This window comes from Postia placenta (assembly GCF_002117355.1).
Source record: "Postia placenta MAD-698-R-SB12 unplaced genomic scaffold POSPLAscaffold_1, whole genome shotgun sequence".
NCBI lineage: Eukaryota > Fungi > Basidiomycota > Agaricomycetes > Polyporales > Adustoporiaceae > Rhodonia > Rhodonia placenta.
The window spans coordinates 314,891-341,071 of NW_020169832.1; the positions used below are offsets into that span (position 1 = coordinate 314,891).

At 54.5% G+C, this 26,181-nt stretch overlaps 11 protein-coding genes and 1 non-coding gene across 12 annotated transcripts; 8 read left to right on the top strand and 4 right to left on the bottom strand.

Annotated features, from left to right (window-relative positions):
• The first annotated feature begins 536 nt into the window (after positions 1-536).
• Positions 537-628, top strand: POSPLADRAFT_t2. The gene has a single exon. It is a non-coding gene; the product is annotated as a tRNA-Phe (tRNA).
• A 2,625-nt stretch (positions 629-3,253) lies between these two features.
• Positions 3,254-4,363, top strand: POSPLADRAFT_1068264 (hypothetical protein; the record flags this gene model as incomplete). The annotated part of the gene is made up of 2 exons (XM_024482288.1): positions 3,254-3,989; positions 4,042-4,363. A coding segment is annotated over one exon (691 nt), but the record flags the coding sequence as incomplete, so codon positions are not given.
• A 255-nt stretch (positions 4,364-4,618) lies between these two features.
• POSPLADRAFT_1127293 (hypothetical protein) lies at positions 4,619-5,326 on the top strand (the record flags this gene model as incomplete). The annotated part of the gene is made up of 1 exon (XM_024483607.1): positions 4,619-5,326. The coding sequence occupies one exon, from the start codon at positions 4,619-4,621 to the stop codon at positions 5,324-5,326; it is 708 nt and encodes a 235-aa protein (XP_024343674.1).
• Positions 5,327-5,854: 528 nt separating this feature from the next.
• POSPLADRAFT_1127684 (hypothetical protein) lies at positions 5,855-7,067 on the top strand (the record flags this gene model as incomplete). The annotated part of the gene is made up of 6 exons (XM_024483650.1): positions 5,855-6,153; positions 6,208-6,359; positions 6,416-6,471; positions 6,525-6,667; positions 6,719-6,875; positions 6,933-7,067. The coding sequence occupies 6 exons, from the start codon at positions 5,855-5,857 to the stop codon at positions 7,065-7,067; spliced, it is 942 nt and encodes a 313-aa protein (XP_024343675.1).
• A 1,289-nt stretch (positions 7,068-8,356) lies between these two features.
• On the top strand, positions 8,357-9,665 carry POSPLADRAFT_1129183 (hypothetical protein; the record flags this gene model as incomplete). The annotated part of the gene is made up of 3 exons (XM_024483817.1): positions 8,357-8,500; positions 8,552-9,026; positions 9,088-9,665. The coding sequence occupies 3 exons, from the start codon at positions 8,357-8,359 to the stop codon at positions 9,663-9,665; spliced, it is 1,197 nt and encodes a 398-aa protein (XP_024343676.1).
• A 569-nt stretch (positions 9,666-10,234) lies between these two features.
• POSPLADRAFT_1037771 (hypothetical protein) lies at positions 10,235-11,065 on the bottom strand. The gene is made up of 4 exons (XM_024477261.1): positions 10,985-11,065; positions 10,902-10,920; positions 10,575-10,837; positions 10,235-10,483 (listed from the first exon to the last, which is right to left on the bottom strand). The coding sequence occupies exons 1-4, from the start codon at positions 11,041-11,043 to the stop codon at positions 10,324-10,326; spliced, it is 501 nt and encodes a 166-aa protein (XP_024343677.1). The 5' UTR covers positions 11,044-11,065; the 3' UTR covers positions 10,235-10,323.
• Positions 11,066-12,270: 1,205 nt separating this feature from the next.
• POSPLADRAFT_1042186 (hypothetical protein) lies at positions 12,271-16,257 on the top strand (the record flags this gene model as incomplete). The annotated part of the gene is made up of 10 exons (XM_024478058.1): positions 12,271-12,521; positions 12,589-12,721; positions 12,816-12,937; positions 13,225-13,360; positions 13,415-13,472; positions 13,533-13,759; positions 14,033-14,648; positions 14,703-14,776; positions 14,828-15,568; positions 15,928-16,257. 10 exons carry the CDS (start codon positions 12,271-12,273, stop codon positions 16,255-16,257), a joined length of 2,688 nt encoding a protein of 895 aa, XP_024343678.1.
• A 587-nt stretch (positions 16,258-16,844) lies between these two features.
• POSPLADRAFT_1037772 (hypothetical protein) lies at positions 16,845-17,810 on the bottom strand. Its single transcript, XM_024477262.1, has 4 exons — positions 17,318-17,810; positions 17,179-17,262; positions 17,027-17,126; positions 16,845-16,972 (listed from the first exon to the last, which is right to left on the bottom strand). Exons 1-3 carry the CDS (start codon positions 17,729-17,731, stop codon positions 17,046-17,048), a joined length of 579 nt encoding a protein of 192 aa, XP_024343679.1. The 5' UTR covers positions 17,732-17,810; the 3' UTR covers positions 16,845-16,972; positions 17,027-17,045.
• Positions 17,811-19,861: 2,051 nt separating this feature from the next.
• Positions 19,862-20,839, bottom strand: POSPLADRAFT_1129849 (hypothetical protein; the record flags this gene model as incomplete). Its single annotated transcript, XM_024483888.1, has 2 exons — positions 19,862-20,346; positions 20,416-20,839. 2 exons carry the CDS (start codon positions 20,837-20,839, stop codon positions 19,862-19,864), a joined length of 909 nt encoding a protein of 302 aa, XP_024343680.1.
• Positions 20,840-21,226: 387 nt separating this feature from the next.
• On the bottom strand, positions 21,227-22,590 carry POSPLADRAFT_1042190 (hypothetical protein; the record flags this gene model as incomplete). Its single annotated transcript, XM_024478059.1, has 8 exons — positions 21,227-21,316; positions 21,366-21,399; positions 21,464-21,747; positions 21,798-21,993; positions 22,046-22,147; positions 22,196-22,302; positions 22,357-22,468; positions 22,517-22,590. 8 exons carry the CDS (start codon positions 22,588-22,590, stop codon positions 21,227-21,229), a joined length of 999 nt encoding a protein of 332 aa, XP_024343681.1.
• A 146-nt stretch (positions 22,591-22,736) lies between these two features.
• POSPLADRAFT_1051055 (hypothetical protein) lies at positions 22,737-24,358 on the top strand (the record flags this gene model as incomplete). The annotated part of the gene is made up of 3 exons (XM_024480112.1): positions 22,737-22,794; positions 22,854-23,919; positions 23,977-24,358. 3 exons carry the CDS (start codon positions 22,737-22,739, stop codon positions 24,356-24,358), a joined length of 1,506 nt encoding a protein of 501 aa, XP_024343682.1.
• Positions 24,359-25,191: 833 nt separating this feature from the next.
• On the top strand, positions 25,192-25,883 carry POSPLADRAFT_1037773 (hypothetical protein). Its single transcript, XM_024477263.1, has 3 exons — positions 25,192-25,371; positions 25,429-25,648; positions 25,700-25,883. The coding sequence occupies exons 1-3, from the start codon at positions 25,226-25,228 to the stop codon at positions 25,796-25,798; spliced, it is 465 nt and encodes a 154-aa protein (XP_024343683.1). The 5' UTR covers positions 25,192-25,225; the 3' UTR covers positions 25,799-25,883.
• Positions 25,884-26,181: the final 298 nt, after the last annotated feature.

Consider the following 26,181-nt stretch of genomic DNA (forward strand, 5'->3'; position numbering starts at 1 on the left):
GTGATTCGCGTATCGGTGGGTTGCCTATCGGGCACGCTTCGAGATCTTTAACATACGCGCGTGATCATTTGGACCCGCTTCGAGATCTTTACGTTCGAGCGTTGCCATTCGGGCACGCACAGCACGGTGTCTTCGGGAGGCGTCGCGTTCGTCCATCGTCGTCGTACTTCGTTTGTGGACGTCGATTCATCGCGCATATTGTCAGACATCGCGGCCATTCATTGTCTTTTATATTGATATTATAGCTAGCCCTATCAGTCACAACAACCTTTCGACCCATCTTCGAACGTCAATCTGCCCAAGACCCTCCCACAGCGTATATGAAGTGTGCTGACTGAGCGACATCAGCCCTTTTGGTTGCATTCAGGCATGCATAATACTGTGCTTCACCAGGCATAACTATGGGCAGACATGGGGCGCCATTGAGAGAAGAGTTGGCCTTGCATTGTGTAAACAACGAGCCTGGGTGGGACATCATTCGGGGGCGGAAGGCGGCTCCCGGTGATCATGAACTGTAGTCAAACAAAATCGAACAAGCCGGGATAGCTCAGCTGGGAGAGCAACAGACTGAAGATTTGGATTTCAATCTGAGTTCTGGAGGTCGCGTGTTCAATCCACGCTCCTGGCATTTTTGTTTGGAGCAAATATCTTGCCCGTGAAAATGAGGCGTGTGCGGTCGACGCGATCACGTGCATATTGTACCATGCATCCGTGCTCAGCTTGGTGCTTGAGTTTTGACTTTAGACTTCCCACCAGCAGGGCTCTTTCGGGAAAACAGGCCATCGTTCACAAGTATCAACTATCATTTGCCATGGTTCGCCATACCGCTTCGCAAGCCGCTCCTGAGCCATCACGTCCGGCCAGTCCGCAGGGCGAGGAGATCGAAGAGGTTCACCCTTCGCTCGATTGTCCTCAGATTTACCGTCTCGTTGACACTTTACCAGGCTCCGTACTTCGACAACGTCGATGAACTGCAGCAGCATGTAAGTTCTGGATAAAAAGACCACGCATATATGCACTTTTCTCTTCGATACTTGCATATTCTGATCGGTTGCCTGTAGGGAATCAACGTTCAGGACATCTTAAAGTTAAAGGTACGTTCAACCGCGACTATATAGAGCTACTATATAAACATTACGCACAGTCCGCGGCGATCAACACTGTCTCTGGTGTGAACATGACGACTCGGCGGCAGCTCCTGAAGATTAAGGTGCGCCATGGCAATCCTGCTCACGCTATGCCCGTACTGAATCCGGGTGAAGGGCATGTCTGAAGCAAAGGTGGAGAAGATCAAGGTCAGAAATTCATTATTCACATGTGATATGACTAAAATCAGACGGCAACACCAGGAAGCAGCGCACAAGATTTTGGTTAGTTTAGACTGTGGAGTTATGGATATTCATGCTCAGCCCCTTTTACGTAGGGGTCATCTTTTGCCACTGGTCTTGAGATACAGGAGAAGAGGAAACGAGTGCTCATTATCAGCACTGGGAGCAAGGCCGTCGACACAATCCTAGGCGGTATGTGTTCCATTGCTATCATGTGCTAACACTTGTTCATCTCCGGCATTACAAGGTGGTATCATATCTCAATCTATCACTGAAGGTACATTCCACCTTTTGAGCTTCTCAGGGTAACTTCACGCCTTACAAATAATAGTATACGGCGAATTTCGTACTGGAAAGACACAGATGGCGCATACAATGAGTGTAATAGCTCAGCTCCCGCCGGACATGGGCGGAGCATCCGGGAAGGTGGCTATATGCGCTTGTTAATTTCATATGCCGATCGTAACTCATTGTAATTTGTGTATAGGTCGCCTACATTGACACAGAGGGGACGTTCCGACCTGATCGAATAAGATCAATCGCAGACCGCTTTGGTGTGGACGGCGACATGGCCCTCGAAAACATCCTATATGGTTGGTCTACCTAGTACATCTTCTACATCTTACGAGACTAGTTTGCCTATAGCTCGCGCATTCAACAGCGAACAACAGGTATGTTCTAGTTGTCCTTGGAGCATATGCGTTGCAATGACGCTGCAGCGCAGATGGAACTCATTAACGAATGCTCTATACGCTTTGCAGAAGATAAGGATTTCAGGCTCTTGGTACGTCTAAGGCTTCCTGCCAATGCACTATTGCACTCAAAAACTGGCAGATCGTGGATAGTATCATGGCTTGCTTCCGCACAGACTACTCAGGAAGAGGAGAGCTGAGCGAGAGACAACAAAAGGTGCGTGTCCATTCGAAGTCCAGTCACTGCTGATTATACATCGTGGTACAGCTTGCACAAGTGAGTCTTCGTGTACAGCTCGTCCATTCTGTCATTGTTGAGCGGAGCCCCATAGATGCTATCAAAACTAAGCAAGTTGTCTGAAGAATACAATGTAAGTATCTGCTGCCGCGGCGCGATATAATTGCTCATGAGGACATGACCGTCAGATTGCCATCCTCATGACCAACCAAGTCCAATGTGAGTCTTCCTCACGAGTTTAAATGTGCTGACGTGAGCTGAGGTCCTCGTTATAAACCAGCCGACCCTGGCGCAACCATGACTTTCGTGGCTGGTGGTGCGCTAAAACCAATCGGCGGACACATCCTCTCGCACGCATCAGCGACTCGAATGTTCCTCCGCAAAGGTTTGTCGCGGCATGCAGCCTACTCGATCCTCCTACATCATCTTGAGGAAACGGATCGCTCATGGACTTCTTGACAGGCCGAGCCGAGGAACGTGTTGCAAAGCTTGTTGACAGTCCTGACAGACCTGAAAGCGAAGCATCCTACAAGCTCGATGAAGGTGGCTGGGCTGACGTCTGAAGTCGTTCGCGGAACTTCTCTGCAACCGGCCTCCGCATTCTTTCGGACCTGCTCCTCACTGTCTACTCGCTGACCCTGTGCTCTCCTGTTCCGTCAACTCTCATGCTTTCCTCGTGGACACTCTGGTTCTGGCATCGCGGCTGTGTTGGGTCAATTTTTGTCTTGTTCTGTATCTCGCTCCGTTTGTCTGCATGTTATGCGCAGCTGTCCTATATATACTGTAAGCTCTACTTCACCAATGATGTAACAGTGGCTCTGTCACGGTTATCGGACACAATCGTGACGGAGAAAATGCTTATAAATCGGGAAACCTAAGAACATATGACCGAGGAGGACTAAGGCCATTACTTCTCGCCGGAGCTGACCTCGTTCCGATGGCATATATGTAATCAATGGAAGAGGCAGGCCGTAGTCAATCCTGCCCCACATTATCATGGCGCCCCCTGCATTCCTACTCGTGTTCACTGAGCCAGGGTCGGACGTCTCCGATGAAGAGTACAACGATTGGTACAACAATGAGCACATACCCCTCAGGGTAGACACACCCGCATTCCTCAGCTGGACGCGCTGGAAAGCAGCAGATGGAGAGAAGCCGGCCTACGGGGCCTCGTATGACCTCGAATCATACGCAGCAACCAAGCAGGCGCCCTACACCACACTCGCGGAGACGAGGAGTGACAGGGAGAAGGACATCCTGCGGCGGATGCAGCTGATGGACAGGAGACATTACGAGCTGTACGAGGGGCCGGCACCGCCGCCGTCTGCGTTGTACGACCCAGCGACGCCCGCGCCCTACGTGGTCTTCGTCTCAGTGGAAACGCCGCCGGAGCACGAGGAGGAACTCAACAAGTGGTACGACGAAGAGCACATCCCCATGCTGGCGAAGGTGCCGGGATGGGTCCGCAGCCGGCGGTTCGTGTTGGCGGACTGTAACCAGATGGGGCAGGAGGCGCAGAAGAAGGAGATGCCCGGGAAGTACCTGGCGGTGGCTGAGTGGGCGTCGTTGGATGCGTTCGAGACTGAGGAGTTCAAGGCGGTGTTAGGGACTCCGTGGGCAGCGAAGATCATGGCAAAGGTCGCGTTGAAGGAGCGGCGACTGATGTCACTCCTGCAAAAGTGGTAGCAGTCTAGTGGGACGCTCTGGCGGCGTGCAGCAGGGCAGGACGAGGTACCGACGACTCAAATGGACACTTCAGATTAATTCTAACGATGTCCACCAGGCACCCAGAAGCGTCATGTAACAGTCTGCATCTTTGGCCGATAAGCATCACAGGCACTTCGACAGACCTGAAAGCGAGGCATCCCACAAGCTCGATGAAGGTGGCTGGGCTGACGTCTGAAGTTCGTTCGCGGAGCTCCTCTGCAACTGGACTCAGCATTCTTATGTCTACTTTCGGATCTGTTTCTTGCTGTCTACTCGCTGTCTATGTGCTTTCTTGTTCTGTGGACTGTCATGCTCCCCTCGTGGACACTCGTTCTGGCATCGCAGCAATGTTAAATCAAACTTTTGTCTTGCTCTGTGTCTCGCTCCGCGTGTCTGTATGTTATGCGCAGCTATCCTATTAATTTCTACTTCACTTGAATGATGTAACTGCGGCTGCGTCACGGTTATCGGACACAATCGTGACATAGAAAATGCTTATAAATCGGGAAAACTATATTCTCGTACAGAAGAACATATGACCGAGGAGGAGTAAGGCCAGTACTTCTCGCCGGAGCTGACCTCGCCGTCGTTCCGATGGCACATATATAATCAATGGAAGAGGCAGACCGTGGTCGACCCTGCCCCACATTACCATGGCGTCTCCTGCATTCCTACTCGTGTTCACTGAGCCAGGGTCGGACGTCTCCGATGAAGAGTACAACGATTGGTACAACAATGAGCACATACCCCTCAGGGTAGATACACCCGCATTCCTCAGTTGGACGCGCTGGAAAGCAGCAGATGGAGAGAAACCGGCCTACGGGGCCTCGTATGACCTCGAATCATACGCAGCGACCAAGCAGGCGCCCTACACCACGCTCGCGGAGACGAGGAGTGACAGGGAGAAGGATATCTTGCGGCGGATGCAGCTGATGGACAGGAGACATTATGAGCTGTACGAGGGACCAGCCCCGCCGCCGTCCGCGCTGTACGACCCCGCGACGCCCGCGCCCTACGTGGTCTTCGTCGGGGTGGAGACGAAACCAGAGCTCGAAGATGAGTTCAACAAGTGGTACGATGAAGAACACTTTCCCATGCTGGCGAAGGTACCGGGATGGATCCGCAGCCGGCGATTTGTGTTGGCGGACTGTAACCAGATGGGGCAGGATGCGCAGAAGAAGCAGCTGCCGAAGTACCTGGCGATGTACGAGTGGGCGTCGCTGGACGTCTTCGAGACCGAGGAGTACAAGGCGGCGTTGAGGACTCCGTGGGCGGCGAAGATCATGGCGAATGTCGTGTTGAAGGAGCGTCGGGTGATGTCTTTCCTGAAGAAGTGGGAGCGGCCTAGTGGGAAGCTTTAGATTTGATGACGTGCAGCAGGGAAGGACGAGGCATTAGCGACCCAAATGGGCACTTCAGAGTCTTTTTATGATGTCCTTCAGGCACCCGGAAGCGTCATGTAACAGTGTCTGTATTTTTGGCCGATAAGCATTACAGGCACTTCCACGTGTGCGTGAGCATTTCGGCTGGGGAAACATAACTTGTCCACTACTCTTACCTGCCGTTCCAATCGTATTCTCAGCAAGCGTACATACACCCTGCATGGCGACCACCTGCGACGGGAGTGGCTCGAAATCACCTCCGGCTGTCAGATGCATTCCGCGCTCGATTGACGAAGTATTTGACGTTACAGGTTCTGATGGAGTGCAAAATTACCGCCCCTGAGCTGCCATGAGCTGCATGTGCAACTTCAACAGTGTCCATGCCGGCAAGATAATACACGTTCGTGCATGTCCTTGTATAAATAGCGTGGACAGTGGGTACCATCCCTGGCCTGCCCCGAGATTCTCCCCCGCAACCTTTCCCGCGCAGATCATTGGATTGGGACCATGGCTGCCGCAGTGAGCTTGTTCGCGTCCGTCGCATTCGCGGCACAGGCCTATGCCTTTGACTGGGGGTTCTCCGTCCCGAACACATTCCCCAATCTTACGGCCTGTGCTAGCCAGCCTCCCGTCTACTCGTGTGAGAACACGACGGCCATTACTGACAGTTGCTGCACCCCAACCCCCGGCGGCCAAGTTCTCCAGACGCAGTTCTGGAGCACGTACACGGGCCTCGAAGACCAAGGTCAGTTGCTGCCAAAGGACAGCTGGACAATTCACGGCCTCTGGCCGGACAACTGCGATGGGTACAAATATTTTCTTCTCATGCGCTCTGCTCGACTAATCCAGACATGCTTCAGTTCATACAATCAGTATTGCGACTTCTCCAGGCAATACGACCCTGACCCGTCGCCGGCTGTGCTGCCCGATGGGACGCCGGTCCCTCCGTACAAGGGCCCGTCGGTCGAGACGTTCATACTCGCCTTCGAGAGGTTTGACCTGCTTGACTACAGTCCGTGCACATCCATTTCTCCTGTGATGACTCCTGAGATTGGCACCCTTCTTTAGTGAACAAGTACTGGATCAATCAAGGCGCACCGAACGACGTCTTCTGGGCTCACGAGGTACGCAACGCTCCATCGTCAAGAGAGGACGCACCTTACACCATTTCATACAGTTCTCCAAGCATGCGACTTGCACGTCTACGTACGACGTGGCCTGTTATGGCCCCGACTATGTAGAACACCAGGACGTCATCGACTTCTACCTCTCTGTGGTCCGCGCCTTCCAAAAGTACCCTACCTGGGATATGTTGGCTGCGTAAGTGTCGTTCAAGTCTCCTCCAGCACCCACGCTCACCCATCATGGAAGTTCTGGCATTTTCCCCTCGAATAAGACAACCTACAGCTTGAGCCAAATTCAAAATGCCCTTACGGCACAGACTGGGTCTATCCCATACTTCGGCTGTGGTGGAGAGGACGGTACAATCCTGGAGGAAGTGTGGTACTTCAACCACGTTCTTGGGACGGTGCGTGCTCTTTCGCTCTCCTTCATGACACTGTGTCAGATTCTGATCCCTTTGTAGGAACAATTCGGCCAGTTCAAGAGCATCGACTCGACGACTGAGTCGTCCTGCAACACAACGGCGGGCATTTGGTACTATGAGATTACTCCTACATCCGTTCGAGAAGTGAGGACAGAGCCGTGCTCGGGTTTCTGAATCTCGCAATAGTACATTGTGAGGACGGACACGAATGCCTTAGATACATTTCTTGTAGTGCTTGATTGGACGAACAAAAGATGACGTAGGATGCGGCTGAAGTTTTATCGGGGCGATCTTCCCGATCAAAACAGAACTTACTGTATACTGTAGCTCACCGGAGAGCTGGGGCGTTGAGGACAACTCGTCGATTGCCATGCCGCCCGAGTACCATCTTCAATCGTTCTGGGACAGCCGGTTCAAGACAGAGTCGTGCTTCGAATGGCTCGGAGACGGCGAGAACACCATCATTCCCTGCGTCCAGGCCTATCTCCAGTCGCGACATGACGCACTTTTTGTCGAAGCTCTACCGCGCGTCCTTCATATTGGCGCAGGGACATCGTCGCTATCAGAGCGACTACGAGATACAATCCGCGACACGTATGGAGATCGATTCGATGAGAGTGCCATCGTGAACGTAGATTTCTCCGAGACAGTTGTTCAAAGGAGCATGGAACGGGAGATGGCCAGGGCGCAGGCAGGAAGGGGTCGCGGGATGCGGTGGGCGCATGCGGACGTCCTCAAGTGGTCCGACCTTGCGCGACTGACGACGATCCCGGATGGAAGCAAGGATGGCGGCGGACGGCAAGCACTGTTCGATATCGTCGTAGACAAGAGCACCTCTGACGCGATATCTTGCGGCGACGATTGCGTTTTCGATGACCCATCTTCCTGCGACTATCACCCCGCAATCAAGAGACAACTCGATTCACATACGCGTGTCGCAGGAGCCCTCAAGGTAGACCCGGTCCAGCTCCTCGCCTTGCATCTCGCGTCTCTCGTCCGGCCTGGCGGGATTTGGATCGTGCTGTCCTTCTCGTCAAATCGATGTTCGTTCATTCGTACCAAGGCGAGCGAAGAGGTTCACGAAGCGGATAGCATTGACCCTTCCCGATACTGGACTGTGCAGGACATGGGCACCGTTGAGGCACCGTCGGGGAATTCAAAACCGGGAGTGTATGCGCCTGCAGTTTATCACTATGTATACGTATTATGTAGAACGGACGTCCAGATAGATGTGTAATATATAGGATGAGGTAGGTGACAAAAGCAGGCTTTCAAGGACTGGCAGTCTTGCCTACGGCGTGCGCCACAGGCGCGGACAGACGCGTCGATCACATGACGCATGTTACGCGACGCGAAATATCAACGCTCTCGCGTTTCACACTCTGCCATCGCTTCCACACTGACCGACCCTACCTGGTGGCGGGACGCGTCTTAGTTGGTCGCCATCTCATTGAGCCGGCATCATGCCCATCACGTTAGATTTGAATGACAGCGCGGTAGACTCTACCACCAGACGGACGCTGTCAAACCTCTCCCTGGCTGTGGCGAAATGCAAGAAGATAGTCGTGGTTACTGGCGCAGGCATATCATGCTCTTGCGGTATTCCAGTGGGTACACGCTCACGCGTAATAGATAATCTATTGCTCACGCGCGTATAGGATTTCCGGTCCTCAGACGGTCTGTATGCGTTAGTCAAGCAGCAATATCCGGACGTCGTGCTGAAAGGACGCGACCTATTTGACGCGTCATTATTCCGCGACACGACATCTACATCTGTGTTCTACACGTTCATCTCGCAGCTGAAACGCTCCATTGACGTCGCTTCGCCGTCGCCCACCCATCGCTTCATTAAGACCCTTGACACCAAGCGCAAGCTTCTGCGTTCATATACCCAGAACATCGACGGGCTGGAGGAGAAAGCAGGGCTCGTCGGCAGCTCCAGCGACGGCGTCAGAATTAACGGGAAAGGCAAGGCCAAAATCAAGGTGAAAGAAGTCCGCAATGTCCAGCTGCACGGTGATATCCACCGCGTGCGGTGTACGTTTTGCTCGGCCGAGCTTCTATGCACCGAGGACTACCTCGATCGGTTCAACACGGGAGTTCCGCCCGACTGCCCAGAGTGTGTTACACGGTGTGAGTCTTATTATACTTTGATACCTCGCAGCGGGACTAATGCCTTCACCACGATCGCCAGCGAAAGCCCGCGTTGCCCGCTCTGCTCGTGCGCTCAAGATTGGTACCCTGCGTCCTGCCATCGTCCTCTACGACGAACCACATCCCCTGGGAGACGAGATCGGTAGCATGCAGACTGCGGACATCAACCGCAAGCCGGACATGCTCATCATCATGGGGACCTCGCTGAAGGTGCACGGCTTCAAAAAGCTCGTGAGAGACTTTGCTCGCGTCGTTCATGATGCTGCACCCTCGCCAGCGTCTGCGTCCACTTCGTCGCCACCGAAAGGTGCAAAAAGCATGGCGGGGAAGGTCATATTTGTGAACAAGACCGCTCCCGGGAGCGAGTGGGACGGCATCATCGACTACCATGTAGTCGGAGAGACAGACGCATGGGTCGAGCGGGTCACTGAGGAGTGGAAGAAGATGAGGCCCGCGGACTGGGAGGTGCAGAAGAAGCTTGTCGCCACAGGCGAAGTCGAGAGCACGGGAACCTTCACTGTGGCCAAGGATATTACCAACACCATCGCCGTCGCAAAAGGCAAAGGTATGTGCTTTTATCCTGAGCAAATACACTGTTTATTGACGCAAGAGTTCTAAGGTGGCAAGCGGAAAACGAGTGGCAAACGTGAGAATGGCAAGCCTCCAGAAGACCTATCGACTCTGCCGCCGTTGCCGCCGTCCCCTCCTTCACCAGGCAAGCGTCGTAAGGCTGATGGCCATTACGATGTTCAGTGCAGCCCTTCGAAGAAGCGGGACGCGGGCGAAAGCAAGGAGCGGGTCGTCTTTGAGGAACGAGGTCTGCTCTTCGGCGACAACACTAACCTGAAGCAGAGTGAAGTCCCCGACGACTTTGAATTGGGCGCCATAGACTTAGCGAAGCCGAAGTCTATGAGCAGGAAGACTGCCAAGCTGCCGCATTCTAAGCGACAGGTAGAGGTCGTCATTGATGCACCAAAGCCGAAGAAACGTACAGGTCCTGGCGTGCGGGCGTGAGACCTGCAGTCTATTGATTTGTACCGAGACTGTTTATGCTTGATCTGGACCGTCGCCGTGCCATACCCAGAGTACCGCTTGTATATTACCATCGCATATATCATCTCACCATGACCGACTCCCACTGTTCACTCTGAGTTGTCTTGCATGATCGACGCGACGCCTGCGAAGTATTAGAGGGATAGAGACATGCATTGACAGCGGAAATATAACGTAGGATACCAGATACACCGAATATAAGACAATGGACAGCACCGATACATCAGTCGCTGATGAGTTCTGACACGCTCCAATCCTCGAAGCTACCGTCTGGGAGGTACCGTCGGATAATGAGCGGTATTTTTCGTTGTGAGAGCTCCTTGATCGCGATCTGAAGCGCGTCCGTCTCGCCGTCCAGAGGTACCAGCACGGGGGCGTTCATACTGCGATGTGAGGGCAAGTCCAAGGGCGGGGGATAACGGCCAATGTTAACGGGCTTCGCTCGAGGGAATGCAGAGTGATTGTGTGACGCACCTGATCTGCAATGCTCTTGTCCCTAGAACCCTTGCCCGCTCGTACTTCGTGAGGTATGGCGTCGTTATTCTCGTTTTGTTCGCTTGTCGTTCCCCCCGCATGCCTGCTCCTGAGGCTCCTGAGTCGCCCTGCGCCTGTGCGTCGCCATTTGTCATCTCATGATCGTGGTCCACGCCGTTCACGCCGTCGATCCCGTTGGCCTGGCCGCTGCCCTCGCCCGCCTCGCCCTCGGCATTCTCGTTCGCAACGTCGTAATCCTGGTCCTGTGGCGGGCGGCTCCATGTTCAGAGCTGCGATCAAGAACGGGTATCCGCGTGAAGTACGCACGAAGGTCTCTTCGGCGAATCTGTACAAGACAAGTGCCAGTTCGTCCGGTTTGTCAGTTACTTTTGGGATGAGTGGCCACTTACGCTGGGTTTTCGTAATCAAAATCACCGCCGCCACCAGCACCAAATTCGTCGTCAGACATTTTCAGAGAGGCGGGAAAGAAGTTGGCAGAGGGTATATAGCACCAGACGAGCGTACCGAGAACTAACGCGGGTGGAGGAAGTTTGCCACAGCGTGCCACGATCGGAGATTCAATTTGACCCCAAGGTCCCAATTTGGCAGGTGAGTTCCTTCTCTGATTCCGTGCTCGAAGTTGTCTCATTCCTCCCACTTAGTTGTGCGAAATACTAAACTCGGAAGTGTTCAATTGAGGAGTTCACTAAAACCTGGCTGTGTTATTCTCTGTTTGCCGTGGCCGCGGATCAACTAGGTGTTTCCTGGTGATGCTTGACACACAGGCGACGTACCCGATTCCCTGTCAACATCGAAGAATACGGCGTATGACGTCGCCGCTGTGTTCGCGAGCCTCTGCGAGGTAAGCGGAGAACAATATTGGCTCACGGGTCTGATGTTGAAAATCGAAATGCGATCCCAATGCAACCTGTTTGCAGCGTTGTAGTTATCGCTTGATTAAAGACCGCTGCGGCGCTGCTGAGCAGTCTCGTTCGAACTTCGTGCCCCATGTGGAGCTCCCGCCGGCACTGTCACTCTTGCAACAGAAATGCCAGGTAGGCATGATGTGGCGCAGATCCACAGACATTCAGTAGAACCATGGCTGCCATCTAGAGATTGATTGCAGATGAATAGGGCAAGTCGTCAGCCCTGTAGGTACGGATTGGCATCCGATGGGAAGCTCATTATGTCTTGTGTCAGGTTACCAGAGGTCTCTGCCACAATTAATGGCATAATTGTCCGGAGCTGAACGGAAGCCCAGTTCGCTTTGATGATTTCTCGACTAGCCGTAATCGGATTGATTGTCTCCAACCGCCAAACGCACCACATCCTCAGGCTCAGTCAATGTTGCCGACATCGCTACGATGCCCCTGCATTGGGATGTGCATGTGAGTCTTCGGCGGCGTGTAAGCGTAAACGTTCTCTGCGAGCCCCATACTGGCTATGTGCCTGCTCGCATACAGCGGGTATGTATCTCATTTCACAGCTAGGCACAGTTGACAGCGACTGTCCTGCGCGCGCACGAAGGCTGTCATGATCGCCGGGCCTGTCCTTTTTCGCCCGCCGCTCCATTTTTCCCTCCTTCCCGTCTTGCACGCGGGATCCTTATATCCTCATTCTCTCGTGCGTGCCCCTTTGGGACTCTTCCACTCATCCCCACCACCACACGCTACTGTCCACGTTCATCTTGTCCCCAATGCCCGTGAAGCATGTCCCGAAGGAACGCGCGTGGGGTACGCGTTACGATACACTAGATTCGTCACCGCCTCCGTCACCGCCAAAACAGCAGGATCAGGAACCTACTCCCCCCTCTGCTATCCCAATTACATCAGTGGTCGCAAGCACGAATGATCTATCTCGCCGCGATAGGATTGCTTCACACACAAATACTATTCCACCCACCCAGTCCGAGAAAATGCCGCACGATGCTAGCATCTTTGTCGGTAGGTTCGTGATGATTTTTGTGTTTCCTCGTTTCAGTGGACAATATTAACAGCAAATCATGATGTTCTAGCCTGCCGACACATATTGAACAACCCAAGTTAACAAGTCTCCTCCACGAACACTTGTCCCAACATGCGGAGGTGAAAAGCATCAAGGTCGTGCGTGATAGCAAGGGCGGCATATGCGCGTTTGTACAGTGTGAGGTGAGTAGGCTTTCGAGGCCGTGGTGATTCCTTTTTGACTTCCCGGTCACTATATGCTTGTAATCTAATCGCTCATGAACGTTTCGGCGTGCAGGACTCGTCGACTGCGGCTCGCCTCATTCACACGCTTCAATCTCTGCCTCCTCGCCCGTTCATGGGGAGGATGCTGCGCTACGAGCCGGCTCGCGCGTTCAGAACGCTATTGATATCATATCGGTATGATCGTCTCTCCTCTAAATAGATCATTTGGTGTCGTTCTCGTCTTGTCATATACGTGATCCCGGTCGTCCTTCATCGCGGACTAACTATCGACTCACCAGCATCCCCTCGAAACCGTTCATGGCCTCTGAGCCACGCGAGACATCCGAAACAGCTCAGATTCCCGGTCAGGGCAACTCCTTCGGAGTACCCACAGCTATGAGAATCTTGAAGCCAAGCGGTTCAAGGTAATAGTTACGCTCGCGAAGCGAGACATATCTTGATCAACTAATTATATGCATTAGGTTTCCCGTCGTTCTATACGACAGCGAAGCAAAAATAGTAGACCCCATAGTTTTGAATCAGAATGACGGTTCTACGGAGCAAGAGCCCCTGAATGGAGCGGGTACTTTCCTTGAACCTCTGGAATTTGACGCAGAGGTTCGTCTGTATACGGTTCCAGACGTCGTCTATTATACTGACATAGTTGAACAGACCATCTTGAAGATAGCCTCGACATTTGGGGACGTGGAACATTTCAATGTGTATACAGGTACGGTAGCAGATACATCAATCCGTTCCGTCAAGAGCTGTCGCATTTATATATAACTAGTTACAGACGACAAGCATGATGGCAGAATGGCGCTGCCTCGGCAACCGTATCCTCATAATGTTTCCCGTGCATCAAACATGGATGCTCAGATCTGGGAAGTGAAGTGGCATCACCGGGACGACTGTGTTGTTGCATTAACGGTACAGTGTCACTATTCGACTGACATATCCATATTCATAAATTCGCATCTCGAAAATCAGGCCCTGCGTCGCATTCCTTTCATCAGCGTTAGTTGGGCGCATCATGTTGCGCCAGTGGTATCCTACGACGAACAGTCGTCGCTACATTATTCGTCTCTGTCAAGTCCCCACTTCTTACGCTGGAGCGAGCATTCGCAAGTTGCGCGATCGCAAGTGACATGTCAACCCCAATCCGAGATGGAACAAGTTCAAGTTCGGAACCCATCATGTTCCGGAAACGGAGGTTTGACGTCGACACCTAATATTCCTACAGTTGTAGCCAAGTCCCCAAACCTCTGCGAATCTCTTTCTCGACTCCAGCGCAGGACGAGCCTCGAGTGGTATAAGGACGATCTTCCTTCGTTGGACTTTGATGCCTCAATATTTGGCGATACCCATGATAGTCGGCCGTGGGGGGATCGTGAAATAGGAGGGACAGTATCACCGGCGTCACCGTCCTCTCCGCTGTCTGTGAACCTGTCGAGCACCCCTGCAGAAAGGGGTTGCAAGACTCCAAATGATCCTAGGTTCCATACTACTGGCGCGCGGACCATGCCGTCCATAACAATGCCTTCTGCAGACCCAGGTCGCGGTGCCAATCGGCTGTCCCCTACGCAGGACTCCACTACAGCGTCGATTGCTCCTATAACTCCTGGGGATCAGCCATCATTCCTGCGTACGCCACCAGGTCTCAACAGAGTTATGAGCTCTCCTCGCTCCGTGAACGGTGCGGGTCTTTGTCGTATGCCAAACCAAGGACCAAACTTGGGCCAGAGAAGTGATTACTCGCTCCGAGACGCTAGCAGGACGGTCGACCCGACGTCCGTCTTCGTTGGTGGGCTCGAGATGTTTGGCCCGGACGCCTGGAACGAGACGAAGGTTCGTGCGCATTTCGAAAAGTACGGTACCATTGAAAAGCTGCAGTTCGTCTCGCCGCGTGAGTATCTCAAGTCCAGCGTGTCGTAATTTTTGTTATTAATGCGTCAAGCAGTGAACCAACGCACCGCCTTTGCTTTTATCAAGTTCGATGTTGCAGAAGCTGCTACATGTGCGATAGAGAATGAGGTATGCCACTTGTGTACGTTGTAGCTCGCGAGTCTTGACCGTTCCTCACAGCATAACTGTATGTACAATGGTCGTCAAATGCGTGTGCAGTTGCGAGACAACAACGCACCGCCGCGTAGCCAATGGCGTCCCGCACGTGGCAGGACACAACTGCCATTTGCTGGCCATCTTAGGCATCATGGCGAGCCTAGCGAATACGGGGGGCAAGGACAGTACACGAATTCCCCTGGTCACCCAAACGAGATGACAGCTGGTTCTACTGGGGTATCGGTCTTTCCATCTCGTGCTGTCTTACCCCCGTCTGTTACTCTTCCAACGCTACAGAAGCCCAGCGGGTTTTCCCCTGGCCCTGTCGGGAAGGAAGGTTCAGCGATGTCGAATGGGTCCCGGGGACCCTCTGAACTTCCCCGCCAGTGGATGTCTGAGTCTGCATTGTCGTCGTTATCTTCAAGTACGACTCAGCTGTCGCTGTCACAAGCCGACTCCTCATTCGAGCAGCTTGCTACAGTTGTAACATCCATGGCGCCGTCACCGTCCGCGAGCTCGATTGGCCCTTCAACCTCTGTGTCTGGGAGTATGCAGCACAATGTGATGCAGGGTTACTTCGCGCCTCAGCCTTGGATGCATGCGTATGCACCCTACTATCCATACCCCATCCCGTTCGTTCCAGGCTACTCGGCCTTTCCTCCACCTCCCGTTCAGCAGAGCGGAGGGCAGCCGAACGCAGCCGATTCATTGAACAGCAATGCGGCCTCCCATCATTCATGGCCTGGGATGCACAATATCTACAAAGTATGTCAAATGAATGAATTTTCGGTGTCTCGCTGACCCTCTAGCAGCCCATGTTTCCGTATATTCCTTACCCTCCTCCAGCTGTACCGTTACCGAAAGAGCAAAACCCATCGCAAGCAATACAGCCACCTGTTAGAGCTACAGGCTTCATCCAAGGCGAGCACGGGATGCTGATACCCGTCTATCAGCCTGAGGCGCTTCATCAGTATATGTCTAATACTGATCAGTCTCAATCGCCTCATTCAGCCCCCGCTGCCATCCCTCCGACTTCAGGCTGGCCTCAATATCCTCCATTTCCTATGTATCCGTACCCTGTCCCAATGCCTGCTGTCCCAGGACCGGCTGCTCAAATGCCACAGGTGCCCCAACAGGGTGGATGGGCTTCAGCGCCCCTCATACTGCCCACGGCGCAGGCGCAGGTACAGCAGCATCAACCTCTCTATATGCCCTCAGCAAGTTCGTCTGGTACCCTCAGCAGTGCGCCTTCTTTCCGGGGCTCGTACCCTGGTGCTTCGCAGGCAGGACAGCGAAACGGCGTCACTAGTACGCCACCACCGAGGCGTCTTAACCGGCGCAACTCGTACCAAAATAACGGCTTTAGCGGCTACCGTACCCCGAATTCGCATGCTTCTCCGAACCGGTTCACAAGGCCCTTCGGCAATTCGGCCGTAGATGTGTCTTTCGGATAGCTCAAGCCTTATGTCGCAGGTTTCGTCTATTATATTTTCGCTTTTTTCTGCACGCGTTGGCACCGGTCCCCATTGTCCCCATTTCACCGTCGGATACGTGCCCTGCGCTTTCTTTTCACCCTTTCGTGTTGAGCAACTTATACTACTGTACGCCGTGTTGTGGGTTAATACGTCAACGGTTTCAAACAGCCATCTTCAAGCCGGTCAATTATTCATTATTTGTCCATCGATCTCCGCCCAAGTAGAAAATATGTGTACATTATTCGATGAACCTGGCATCATGTACAATAGAGAGACTGGCGAATTTCGATAATTACTAGACTACGAGTATGCCAGATACTACGCGCATCCGAAATCCTCTCACTATGTGGGTCGACCAAGGCTCGTATGAACCAGCTGCGTAACAGTTCGTACAATTGCAGACTATAGACAGACCCTTGCAGAGCCACACATAGTACAAGAAAAACAGCCGAATGGCGATGGATCAGTGGGTATACGCAATGTCCGAGCTGCGGTGTTCAAATGTATACAGATGTAGCGGGTATGCGGATGAGTATCATATTCGTTGGGGTACAAATGCGGGGGTGCATAGGTGTAGATGATCATCATAGGGCATGTATATGGACGTGAGAGTGGGCGTGAAATGGACGTAGAAATGTACTAGATTACGCGAACAAGAACCAAGAACCAAGAATGAGGTAGTGTGTTCGATACACTGGAACGTTGCGTGAGTGAAGGGTGGGAGAGGCAATAGACAGAGGAAACTGACGTGGTAGTGGGTTCACAAGTCAAGGTCTCTTGCCTGTAAAGTAGGAGAGGCAGACACTGCCAACGTTGTCGATGTAGACCCTCGCTTTTACGCGACAGACCTGCTTGGAAATCAGGACGGCCATGTCAGATGCACAGGGGACCGTCACGCACCGTCTCAGCAACCTCTGCCTTCCGGAAATCAACGTAGATGTCCCCGTTCGGTACGCGCGCAAACGAGCTGACTTCGCCGAACCTCTGCAATGCGAGGTCAGACATTGCTGGACACTGCTAGTGACTCAACGCGACTCGCCTCGCACCACCTTCTGGCCGCCTCGAAGCGGCGCTCATCTTGTGGATGTATCCCACCGATGATCAGCTTCCGCTTCTTCTTAGCCTTGGGGCTGCTGAGCACACCGGCGACGGCGCCGAGGCCCGTGCCGTTCCCGGAGGCCTTCAGCGACAGCGGGATCCGCACGGTGCCGGCCTTCTCCTTGTCCTGCGCGATGACCTTCGTCGACTCCGGCGGGTCGTACATGTGGGACGCGTCGATGGGGAGCGACCACAGCGACGGCGACGACGCGGAAAAGTGCGACGGCGAGGTGGCGCGCACAGAGCCGAAGGTGAGCTTGCGTGAGAGGCCTGGCGCGTCAATCGAGGACCGTGCGACTGATGTGACTGATGACTGTGTCAGGGAAGAGGATAGGCTGGGGCGCGGTGGAGCCATGTCGCCGCTCCGAGCGTGCGCGGGTGATGAACGGTCGGGGGAGTTGGGACGCTTTAACTTCCATACGGGCGGCGACCGTTGCCGGGAAGACAGCAGCTCGGGCGAGGTGTTGCGTTCTGACCGGGCCATTGCGTAAAGCGTGCTGAAGCTCGAGCCGCGGCTGTGGCTTTGGTCTGCGTCGTCGCCCTGGCGCTGCGACCAGGGGGGCGGCGGCGTTGCGCTTTGCGAGCTCGCTATGGTGGACGCGGCGGAAGAGCGGCGGGTGCCGAAGGTGAGGTGGAAGTTTTTCAGCGGTGAGGGCGTGTTGAGCCTGGCGGATGTCTGGCGCAGGGGCGAGGCCTTGCGTGGGGTGGACGGCGGGGAAGGGTGAGGCGTAGCATCGGGAGAAGTAGCGGGGGAGGCTGCCTGCGAGACCAGACACAAAGCAATGCCCGAGACGGTCAGTCCAGTCGCGCCCACAGCGATCACGTGCGGCCGAACATACCGCGTCTCGAGGCGCGCGTGCCTGCACGTTGTCAACGAGGACGTAACTTTCTACTGTCGCCCGGTCGTCGCCATCCCGCTTGCAGAACGAGGCAGCGGTGAGGTGGGGTTTTGTGTCGGCAGGCTCGTCGCCCGCGGGGACGTCTCCTTCGGTCAGACTCATGCGATGCTGCTCGTCAAGCCACCGTTCGACATGGCTGGATTTGCGGCGGAGGTGTGTTCCCCCGGCGCGACGGGGGCGAAGCATGGCGTTGGTCGAGTCGTCACGGTCGGCCGTGGCCTGTATTAATGGGTCTTGTGCCTGCGTGGGACGTGCTATCATAGCACGGGCGTCCATCGTTCAGCCTCAGAGGCAGCGGCGCTTACATCATGATTGACGTACTTGGTATAGAGGTATTGGTTGCATCCATGATGTCGTATGGCTCACCTTGAGGGACTAATAAAGCAGTAGCAGCAGGAAATGGGGCAGGGCAGGTGTCGTTCATTGAGGGGTCGTCCGGGTCGTGAAAGTCGAGGAAAGGGCGCAGCTGGCGTGGTTCAGGTGGACATGGTGACAGAGAGGGCAGAGCTCGAGGGTGACTGCGGGCTGAACGATCAGGTTAAGAACCAGGGCGGGCCTGCCGGCGGGAGCGTGCAAATGCGAATTGAACATGCCGCTCAGCATGCACGATCCGGGGTGTCATCTCTAACCTATCCGGTCGCAACGTGTTTGACCACCTCGGCGGCAGTGCAAATCTAACCCGATATCTCCTCTCATCATCGACCCGCTCTTAGCCCGCTCTCTGCGGATTTCGGCTCGTGTTCCATTGTCCGATATTGGCGAGGTCCCGTGAGATGCATGCGTTAAATTGGCAAGGGCGAACCTCGTACTCAGATGTTATCAGCCATGCAGGATTGGGAATAGTGCACAACTAAGCCACCGCAGTCACGATATCCAACTACAGATGTGAGAGATATACCACCGTGCCAGCAACATTCTTCCAAGTGGTCAAATCCACAAAATGAATACATCGCACCCAAGGGCTGTCATTTCCGTGGACTGACACCTGGGAAGCGCGAAACAAGGCAGTACTCCACCCACGCTACATCCCCCCTTTGGCCTTGCTTAGAGTTAAGGCCCTGGATTTAGCACGATTCTCGACAAGCCCTGAAGTTACCGGCGGCTGTGGCGCGAACTCAATCTCGCCACCAACTGTTCGTTGTGAGCAACGGGCAGGACCGACTGCTTGTGCTATGAATACGGCTATCAGATGAGAAATCACCAGCAAAGTACGTTGGGGACTGTGGGGAGAGAGAGCACACGAGAGCTGCATCGAGGCGTGACATGCAGCCAGGAACGAGGCCTCGGGAAGACTGCCTATTAGAATCTCCTCGTTCCATTGTGGGCATGACTCGAAGCGGAATCAAATCGTGGTTCATCGGCATCGATCAGCGAACTACGCACATACGATCATGTTGCACTGATGATCGAACGTGCTTGATGATAGACGAGATCTGCCCACTTCCAGAAATCTACCAAGAGTCTTGGATACAGTCATATCTGCACTATGGATACACAGGGGATACCTGTCAATGGCCACGACATTTAGCCCCTTTAGCCACTCAGAAATCCATAGATCACGTACCGTACAGTACCACAACATCAGATCAACTCGCCTCCGTCCGTCCCTCTCCGGCTGTGAGCGCATGGACCACCTGGTCCACGATGTTTTTAAACAGCGGTGCGGTCGGCGTCTTCTGGTACTGTTCAAGCAGCCGGAAAGACCGGACGCTCCCGCCATCCTCGAGCACCTGGGTCGACTGAGCATCCGCCGGATCAGCGGCGTCAAGTAGAGAAACGAGCTCCGTGTCAACGGGCAGACTGCCCAGAAAGCGCAGGCCCTCCCGCTTAGCCATCTCCTCTCCGCCGCCCGTGGAAAAGACGTTGCTGATATCGCCGCAGCACGGACACACGTATCCGCTCATGTTTTCTATGAGGCCGAGCACGGGGATGGAGGTCGCCCGCGTAAACGAGAGGCACTTCATGGCGTCCAGCAGCGCGACGGCCTGCGGCGTCGTGACGAGCACGGCCGATATGCGCGAGTGCACCGGGGCCATATGCTCCACAAGCGAGAGGTGCTCGTCAGAAGTTCCTGCGCAGAAAGAACCGCACGCGCGTTAGCGAGGGGACGCGGAATGAAACCAGCAGGGCGCGTGCGTACCGGGCGGCGTGTCGATGACCAGATAGTCGAGCTCGCCCCACCGCACGTCGCTCAGGAACTGGCGGATCATCCCGTTCTTCTTGGGCCCCCGCCACACGATCGATTCTTCGCGCCGCTTGAGCAGGAAGCCGACGCTCATGCATGCGAGGCGGGCCTCGCTCCCGTCCGCGTACACGGGCACCCACCCGTCGCTGCTCTGGTGTACGGCGTGGCCGTCCAGACCGAGCATCCGGGGGATCGATGGGCCCGTCAGGTCGACATCGAGCACGCCGACGCGTGCGGTGGGCGAGGAGGCCCGCAGGGAGAGTGCAAGCTGGGTAGAGACGGAGGATTTGCCGACGCCTCCCTTGCCGGAGCAGACGATGATGATGTGCTTGACGCTCCGCAAGCGTCGACTAACAGGAGTGTCCTCTACCGCCGCCATGCTGAGAGTATTGTGAGATGATCAACGCATTCGCGGCGAGTGAACCGGACGAGAGTAGACACGATGGTGCCGCGATCGCATTGCTGACTGGTCGCTGACTGAGGGAGGTGTGGGCGCTTCTTCGATGTGACTCGGTGGCTGGACAGATTTTAAGTACGTTGGCCAGGCATACAGCAATCCCAACACGCTCAAGACCTCACATGACACAAACTACGGTTCCCTGTAGTAAGATTACAATAACAAGCTAATGTGCGCGGACAGCAGTAACACAGCAATCTAGTGCTCTCGACTAAAGTCGACAGGTACGTTCTACACTCTAAATAGGTCAGGCTTCATGTTCCTGGAGGAGAAAGATGAGCGCAAGGGGGCGGCTAGGTATGTCGCGACCTACATTTTGCAAAGACGGGCCATTAGCCCACCCAGTTGTATGAGGGTACCCACACCTTCTAGAATGCGCATGTGTGTCCATCCGATTTCCTGCATGCCATAATGAGCCGCTGAAGATGTCGTATATCGCCTGACGTACCTTGATGTATTCAAGCTTTGTGTACTCAGGAATTCTGAGTACACAATCAAGTCAATAAGTTTGAACGAAAGCAGGTATGGATGACTTGCTCGTCGAACGTCTTTACGACCCGGAAAACAGTCACGACTATGTCCACTGCACTGTAGCCTTGGTCCCATAGCTCGTTGAGCTTCTCCATTGCGCCATTAATATCGCTCTTGATGCATGCACGAATGATGCTCTGAACAATGATGGGATGTGGCTGGTCGCAGACCTTGAAGACGTTGTCCCCTGAGATGAAGCCGAAACCAGAGTGTGTCGACTGCAGGTTGTTTATGGCCTGTCGCATGTCGCCTTCTGAAGTGAAAATCAACGCAGTGAGACCGTCATCGTTGTATTGAACCTGGGAATGCACGTCAAGTGAAGGCTGGCCGGTGGCCAGACACGGCTCACCTTTTCCATCTCACAGATTTCCAATAGCCGCTTGAGGATCTCCGTGTCGCGCAGTTTAGCATATCGGAGAATAGCACAACGACTTTGTATAGGCTCGATGATCTTGTTCGACATGTTACATGCTAGTGCAAAACGCGTTGTATTTGCATAGATTTCCATCGTGCGGCGGAGGGCCTGCTGTGCCCCTGGTGTCATACTGCGGGCGCATTAAGCACCTGTCCGGTTCGAAGCTCCATCGTTATGCTTACCTATCCGCCTCATCGAGTATGACGATCTTATGCCTCCCGGGAGGAAGCGTCACCTTCTTCTGCGCGAAGGCTTTGATTTTGTTGCGTACGACGTCAATACCTCTAAGGCAATTCAGCACGCTAGAACGCCGCGTCTGGATTTGTACTCACCGCTCGTCGGACGCGTTCAGTTCAAGCACACCCTCCTTATATGCATCCCCCAGTAGTTGATGTGATAAGCAATGTATGCTTGTCGTTTTCCCGATACCTGGCATGCCCTGCACGGACATAGCATGAGATAGAACGCGCGTGGTATGACTGCAGCACCGTACCGAGATGATGATATGTGGGCAGTTGCCATCCTTGGCTATGACTTTCAGACGGTCGATAGTCTCCGCGTTTCCGACGATGTCGTCTAGCACTTGTGGCCGGTACTTCTCCACCCTGTGAGCTATGTCAGCGGTCGCCGGGCGTGGACGTGATGATACAGACCAGGGCAGTTCGTATGGCACGGTCGTCGCATTGCCGTTAGCTGGCGCCTTGCCCTTTGCTGATGATGAAGCCATGTCGAATGAGAAGGCCCGGCGGTCGAGGCAGTGAGGACGAGGACGAGAGCGAGAAAGACGCGTCGAGGCACGCGACGAACCCAGACGCGCTGGTGGCTGAAGTGGCTGCGTACACCTTGTGCTGTGACCGTCACGTCAGTCCGCGGATGCCCCCTCCGTGCCCAAGGCTCGCGAGCATCCGTCGCCTCCTCCCAGGCCTTCACCGTAAGCTCTCTGTTACTGCACTGTACCAGGGAAGTACGCAAGGTTGACGCTTGATCGAGGCGGCAGTGTTCGCCGTTATTCATCCAAGCCGGAGCAGGCATCGTCTGGCCTGCCCAAACCGCGCCTGGACTACCGCGCAATCTCCGAGAATGCCGTCTTCAAGTCGCATAACGCATTCAACCGCAAGGCACTACTTCCTGTTGGGGCCGTTCAGACGGTAGCGCGTCTTTACGAGGAGCAGAAGGAACTGCTACACGAGGTCGGGGCGAAACGACATGCCCGCTCTACTGTTGGTGAACGGGTAAGAGCCGCTGCGAAAGACCCCAGGGCCAAGGAAGCCGCGCTCGCTGAGGCAAAGTCTCTGAAGGCAGAAATCACTGAGCTCGAGCGTCGGCTGGAGGAAGTAGAAGACCGCCTGTACGCACTCGCTCTTGCAATCCCCAATGACACTCACCCAGACTCGCCAATGGGCCCCGAGTCGGAGGCTGCGACTCTCTCAACGCACGGCCCAGAGCCTCTCCCCACCTCTCCTTCAAGGGATCATGTCTCTATCTGTCGTGCACTCAACTTACTGGACTTGGAGGCTGGAGCTACTGTGACAGGATCTTCATGGTACTATCTACTGAATGAAGGTGCCCTCCTTGAACTTGCACTCGTCAACTACGCACTCAGCATTGCTATCAAGCACGGGTTCACGCCGGTGACGACGCCAGATGTGGTTCGCTCAGATATTGCCACGCGCTGCGGCTTCCAGCCCCGCGACCACAATGCAGACCCACCCGTTTCGCAGATGTACCACCTCTCTCATTCATCTCCAGATGCCACGACGAGTGCCCTCCATCCAGAGCTCGTCCTCGCGGGCACAGCGGAGATCCCCCTTGCCGGTATGTTTGCCAACAAAATACTCAATGCGCAGGACCTGCCCCGAAAAGTGGTCGGCCTGGGGCGGGCTTTTAGAGCAGAGGCTGGAGCACGCGGCGCAGACACTCGCGGCTTGTACAGAGTGCATCAATTCACCAAGCTCGAGCTCTTTGTCGTGTGCGCCGAGGAGCAGAGCGAAACCATGATGGAGGAGATGAGACGGCTACAGGTGGAAATATTCGAAGGACTACGATTTCCATTCCGGTGAGTCACTTGGCCCACTGAAGTATATACAGCGAGTGAATTGCCCAATGTGCGTAGTGTCCTCGACATGCCCACCGAAGAACTTGGCGCAAGTGCATATCGCAAGTACGATATGGAGGCCTGGATGCCGGGCCGCGGCGGCTGGGGCGAGATATCCTCTACGTCGAACTGTACAGACTACCAAGCGCGGCGGCTGCACATCCGCTACCGACGACCACTGCCGACGGACGCTGCGCCCGCATCTGAGGCCCCCTCTGCACCTCTGCCCTTTGCACATACGCTCAATGGTACGGCCGCTGCGATCCCGCGACTTATCATCGCGCTGCTCGAGAACGGCGCGCGGATCGGTTCGAATGGGGAAGTAAGTGGAGTGGACCTCCCGAAGGCTCTGCGGCCCTTCTGGGTGGGCGGCGAGTCGAACGCCATTCAATGGGTATGAGATGGGTATGAGCCTGACCTCACTAGATGCTTCCCTCTAACTATCATACTACGGAGTAATGGATAGGCCGCCCCAGAGCGCACCGCTCAGGAAATAAAGCTTATTCGCGCGGCGTCTTGCGATTCTGACTACCTGTATGGCTGATGCATAGCCCACTTTCATCCACTATTTGGTCGGGGCGAGTATATGCACTCCCAGCGCAGCGTGCATCATGAGACTATAAGCTTCCGGTCAAGGGACATCCGGAAGCATCCCCATTTCCCCACTTTCAGCCGCAACATTCCTCCGTCGTGGCGGGATGGAGAGCTGTGGGTTGCACAATGTCCGGCGGTCGCCCGCGATTTGACGACGAGGCTCTACGTGTTGGAGTCTCTGTGAATGTGCGTCTTCAGCTTTTCTCATACTTATCGACCTGCCACTAGTCTGTCATGAGACGACCCCTCTCGGAGTGTGCCTTGGAGAAGTGCGCGAATACAGCACGGCACATCGTTCCAGCACGATACCAGCAGGTTGGTGGACAAAAAGCTACGCGACACTCTTCAGATGATCCGAGACGACATAAGCAGCGTTCTCACTTACATATACGTTCAACAGATGATGTCTTGTGATCTGCTGCATAGTTCTGGGCAGCGTCCGAAGTGATGACTGGGAGCTCTTGGACGATTCTCTTGATTTCTAGGCCGTTCGGGTGGGCGCAATAGTGCCTAGTACCCCACCGGCTCTGCTGGCTACTTCTGCCTCACTCCACAAGCTTATACTTGCCATGGCCCGCAGCAGTATAAAGGCTCTTGGACAAGGGCACAGTGGTCAGAACTGTCAGCTCAACCTACCACCCGACACACATCGTCTTCATCCACTTGACGCGAAATGTCCCTTACTCGTCTCTTCAACGACCCCTTCTACTCTACGTCGGAGTTTGACCGCCTCTTCGACGACGCACTCACGAGGCGCGTGGACGGCAACCGGCAGGTCGCCTCACAGCGCAACAACTCGACCATGATGATGACGCCGAGGTGCGTTTGTACTCACTAAACCATGTCTACGCTGGCTTGACTGACACTTCGCGGCAGGATGGACATGCACGAGGACACGAAGGCCAACACAATCACCGCGATATTCGAGCTGCCGGGCCTGAAAAAGGACGACGTCACGATCGAGGTGCATGACACCATGCTGACCGTTTCCGGCGAGTCGAAGCAGCGCAGCGACCACGACGAGAACGGGTATGCCGTCCGCGAACGCCGCTACGGCAAGTTCTCGCGCGCGATTCTGCTGCCGCCTGGCGTGAAGGTATGTGTACCTCCTCGAGGCTGGTTATAGTTTGTACTCATGCAGACGCAGTCGAACGAGATAAAGGCAATGATGGAGAACGGCGTGTTGACTGTGATGTTCCCTCGCACGACGCCTGAGCAGGTTGCGAAGAGGATTTCCATCAACTGAAATGCTCTGAGATTTGCCGTGAGGATGTGCATGTAACACTGAATGTACAATATTGTCGAATGTGAGAGTGGCTTTGCTTTGCCATCATCTGTGGCTGTCCCGCCGATCGGGTTGATCAGAGGGTGAGCTCCCTGTGAGACCCGGCCACCGCAGCATGTTCCCATGTCCTTCGTTTCCTGAGAGTGAAAAGCTTCCGGTTGCCGGTTTTCCTGGAATTGGCGGTGTATATCACTCAATGTACAGCATGCATTGACGGCAAGCAAGGGGATGTTCGGATAGCCGCATTCGTTCATGTACCCCGATCGCGATATCATGAGTTGTCACTGGGTGCCAGTGCCTCCACAGTCTGTCCCGCAGCGTCCTGCTTTCGTCTGCCCTCCAAC